Genomic DNA, 4,097 nt, shown 5'->3' on the forward strand with positions numbered 1-4,097 from the left:
TGCACTCGCTCGTAGCCCACCTGGCTCGCAGCCGGTCCGCTTGACGCGAATCGCCACGAACGTCGACTTCGAGGTGCTGCCTAGAGCTATGCGCTGTAGTTGCAGCGCCGCGCGTACCTCTCAGCACCGCGCCAAAGCAGCACACCATCCTCCGCTGGTAGCGTGCGCGTGGATTGCACAGGCGCACAGCTCTCTCTCAGCCATCGCGAAACGGCTGTGCTTTGACGTTTGAGGTCAGCAAAACGCCACCGAGCGCGGTGCCGAGCCGTGCTGCTGCTGCCCGCTAGCAGACAGTGCATCAGCGGGGCTGTGGCCTCATTTTGCCAGATTTTAGCGATAGTGCTCGCATATAGTATATGCGAGCACCTATCTCGCTACCGTTGCGGATTGAGGTCCCGCGCACCTGTTTTTCGGAACCACCACAGCTAGCTGTGGTGGTGGGAGTGGTAGAGGATGTGATAGAGGATTAGAAGTGTGATGTTACAATGATTGACACATGAATATCAAACATACTAGCAAGCTAACAAGGAAGCTAACGACTGTGATAAGCCGACTAAGCATGATATTGAAAATCATTGCAATGAAACATGGTACATGCGATGCTTGATCTTCTTCTTTATACTTTCATTCAATTTACTTTAGTTCAGGTTCTCTATTAGCGCGCCTACCGCCCTGGGTGGGTGGTGGGCAATTCAGGAAATGATGTCATGGGGGAGTGGCGGCACGTCACTCCTCACTCAGCTTTTGGTCGCCAGTTCGAATCTGCTCAGAGGAGTCGTCAGGAGAGGGTAGCAGAGAGGGTAGCAGAGAGGGTAGCAGAGAGGGTAGCAGAGAGGGTAGCAGAGAGGGTAGCAGAGAGGGTAGCAGAGAGGGTAGCAGAGAGGGTAGCAGAGAGGGTAGCAGAGAAAACGGGGTCAGATGTACCCCGCAAGATGTACCCCGCAAGGAGCTGAGGGTGGCCCGTCTACCAGACGTCTACCGGTAACCAACGAGGCAGACTTTTTTCTTTTTCTCGCGCCGCTCGCGCCGCCTCGCCTCGTCCTCCGCTGCGCCCTCGCCAAGCGCACCGCCGCCCATCCGCCTCCTCGACCTGCCCCTTGAGCTCCTCGTGCGCGCCCTCTCTCGCTGCGACCCCGCCAACATCGCTCGCGCCGCAGCCGTCTCGCTGCTCTTCCACGCCTCGCTTGCACTGGAGGGCATCCGCTTGTGGGCGCGAGAGCGCGGCTTCGAGCTGCCGGCGCAGCCGGACGGCGAGGGCTGCGCCGTGCGGTGGCTGTGCTTCGCTGCGCTGCTGCGCGAGTCCAACCCGCCGGCGAGGGCAGCGGCAGGCGGATGGCACAGCGTCTTCATCGACGGCGATGAAGTGACGCGGCTCAACACGCCGACCCGCCTCCCTTCCCCGCTGGGCGGCGAGCGCGCTGTGAGCATGTCGGCTGGAGGCTTCCACAGCCTCGCCCTCGCCGCCGACGGTGCCGTCTGGAGCTGGGGAGGTGGAGGCTTTGGCCGGTTGGGCCACGGCGACCAGCAGGAGCAGTTCCTGCCGAAGAAGGTCGAGGCCTTGGCTAACCAGCGCGTCATCGCTGTGTCGGCTTGGAACCTGCATAGCCTCGCCCTCGCCGCCGACGGCGCCGTCTGGAGCTGGGGAGCCGGTGGCAATGGCAAGTTGGGCCACGGCGACGGGCAGAACCAGCTGCTGCCGAAGAAGATCGAGGCCTTTGCTGACCAGCGCGTCGTCGCTGTGTCGGCTGGTTACCAGCACAGCATCGCCATCACCGCCGACGGAGCCGTCTGGAGCTGGGGCAGTGGACTCTTTGGCCAGTTGGGCCACGGCGACGAGCAGGACCAGCTGCTGCCAAAGAAGATCGAGGCCTTTGCTGGCCAGCGCGTCGTCGCTGTGTCGGCTGGATACGTCCATAGCCTCGCCCTCACCGCCGACGGCGCTGTCTGGAGCTGGGGCGATGGAGGTGCGGGCAAGCTGGGCTGGGCTAGGACGACCTGATTCGTCGTGTGCATCTACATCGCGATTTTTTTCGAGGTCAGACGGCAGCGAGCGACTTTTGCCTGCAGCCGTAACTCGGCCTCTGGCCGCCGACAGCGCCTAACTCGGGGTCTGGGGCAGAGCCCCAGCCTGGGGTCTGGGGCTGGCAGCCCCAGCGGGGTGCGGGGCAGAGCCCCGCGAAGAAAATTTTGCATTTTTAGCACCAAAAACCGACCAAAAAGAGGGCTGTGAGCCAAGAGCCCCCAGACAAGAGCGCAATATACAAATCTCGTACAACAGTACACACACACACACACCCGATTCATACCGTCATGCAGTGTACAAATCACTTCCTTCGCTGACGCTTCTTGGCTGCTGCTGGCTTGGCTGGTGGCCGTGCGGACTTGGCTGCCGGCTTGGCCCCCCGGCCCCGCCCCACCCGCGCCGGCGCATGCAATGATGGGCCATCCTCATCACTGCTGTCTGGCGTTCGTGTCGGCGGTGCTTGAGGCGGTGCCGCCAGAGCCTTACGCTTCCCTGCACGTGCGGGTGCGGGTGCGGGTGCGGGCGCGGGTGCGGGTGCGGAGGGCGCCTCGCCGTCGCTCTCGTCCTCGCCCTCGTCCTCGGACTCGTCGCACGAGGTGTCCTCCATGTAGCCCGCACGCTCCTCCTCGAACTCCTTCACCAACTCCTCGGGCAAGTTCGCCACCGGCTCCCACGTGTTGTGCTTTGCCGCCCAGCCCTCCCACTTGATGTAGTACTTGCGCGCATCTCCGCGGTTGCGTACCGCCACCACGTCCTCCACCTGGAAAGTGCCTTGCGGGATCTCCTGTGACTGGTTGCTCTCCTCGCCGCTCTCGTCGTCGTCGCTCCCGCCACTCTCACCTGCGCGCTCATCATCACGGTCCTCAGACCCGGGAAGCCTGCTCATGCCGACATGGCAGTTGCGTCGGCGCTTTTTCACACACACACACACACACACGCTGCTCTAGCCTCACATGTCACTTGCTGTCGTCTGTTGTTTGAGTTGTGCCCTTGTTTGTGCCCTTGGCACCGTGGAGTGCTGGGGGGGCGACAGGGAGGATGTGGCCCTGAGTTATGTGTACGCCGACTCAGGGTGTGTGGCAGCCAGCTGGCTGTGTGTCTTGTGAGCTTGTTTGTGTCTGTGTGTCGCTCGTGCGTGCCGTCATCATCTGTCCAGCGTCCACCCATACCGCGTTGGTGTCCAGTCCGAGCCTGGCTGTTCTTCACCTTACTACCTACCTACCTACACACACACAAAGACGGCCGGCCGTCAGAAAACACGCCTCCGTGGCTCGGGTTACACCAATCCTCGCCACCCAACGCGGCCAAAGGATATCCACCTCGAGGCCGATTCGCTTTTCTTTTTTCGCGGCCCACATTTGCCTACCAAGATGCTGCTGCTTGCTTGCCTGGCCTACCACTCTCCCATACGGCCATCGACGCCGCACGCCGCAGCCGCGCGCATCGGCCGGCCACCTATCGCTGTCGATCCAACGCCGGAGTGGGCCGATCGCGCTGACGAGCTGATGCGAGAACTCGTTAAGGGCGGATCGCGCCGGATCGGCCCGTGGACCATAAGCAGCGCGGCGGCGCTGGAGAAGGCGCAGGCTCAGGCGGCGGCGACGACCGACCGCGCACTGCGAGAGCGGGACGCCGCCTCGGACCGCGCATCTGACGCGGACGCCGCCGCCGCCCAGGCGCAAGCCGAGGCGGCGGCGGCTCGAGCTGCGAATTCGGCCAAGGAGGCTGCGGCGAGGGCGGCGGAGGAGGAGGCGGCGCGGGCGCTGACGGAGCGGGACGAGGCGGCGGATCGTGCGGCGGCGGCGGAGCGGGCAGCGGCAGGAGCGCGCGAGAGGGCGCGTCTTGCAAAGGTGAGCGGCGGCGCTGCAGCCTCCTCCGCCGCTGCAGCCTCCTCTCCCTCCGGCGTCTGCACCTCCTCTCGCCAGCAAGCCCCTAGGCCGCTGCCCCGCCCCTCTCGGACGTGGCCCCTCCGCCACCCTCCACCCACCCCACCGCTTCGCCCAGCCTCCCACCACACCGCCCCTCCACCCTCTAATTGGCACACCCACCCACCACCACCCACCTCACCCACTCA

At 64.0% G+C, this 4,097-nt stretch overlaps 2 protein-coding genes across 2 annotated transcripts in view; one reads left to right on the forward strand and one right to left on the reverse strand.

The window, feature by feature from the left end:
- Positions 1 to 2,036: 2,036 nt before the first annotated feature.
- Positions 2,037 to 2,909, reverse strand: EMIHUDRAFT_116082 (hypothetical protein; the record flags this gene model as incomplete). Its single annotated transcript, XM_005776536.1, has 2 exons — positions 2,037 to 2,098; positions 2,522 to 2,909. 2 exons carry the CDS (start codon positions 2,907 to 2,909, stop codon positions 2,037 to 2,039), a joined length of 450 nt encoding a protein of 149 aa, XP_005776593.1.
- Positions 2,910 to 3,393: 484 nt separating this feature from the next.
- The window catches only part of EMIHUDRAFT_116083 (hypothetical protein), a gene marked incomplete at both ends in the record, with an annotated part of 7,061 nt that continues 6,357 nt past the window's right edge, over positions 3,394 to 4,097 (forward strand). The window contains one exon of the mRNA XM_005776537.1: positions 3,394 to 3,873. Within this exon, the coding sequence (XP_005776594.1) occupies positions 3,394 to 3,873 (480 nt within the window). The remainder of the gene's footprint in view (positions 3,874 to 4,097) is intronic.

This window comes from Emiliania huxleyi, assembly GCF_000372725.1.
Source record: "Emiliania huxleyi CCMP1516 unplaced genomic scaffold EMIHUscaffold_278, whole genome shotgun sequence".
NCBI classification, from domain to species: domain Eukaryota; phylum Haptophyta; order Isochrysidales; family Noelaerhabdaceae; genus Emiliania; species Emiliania huxleyi.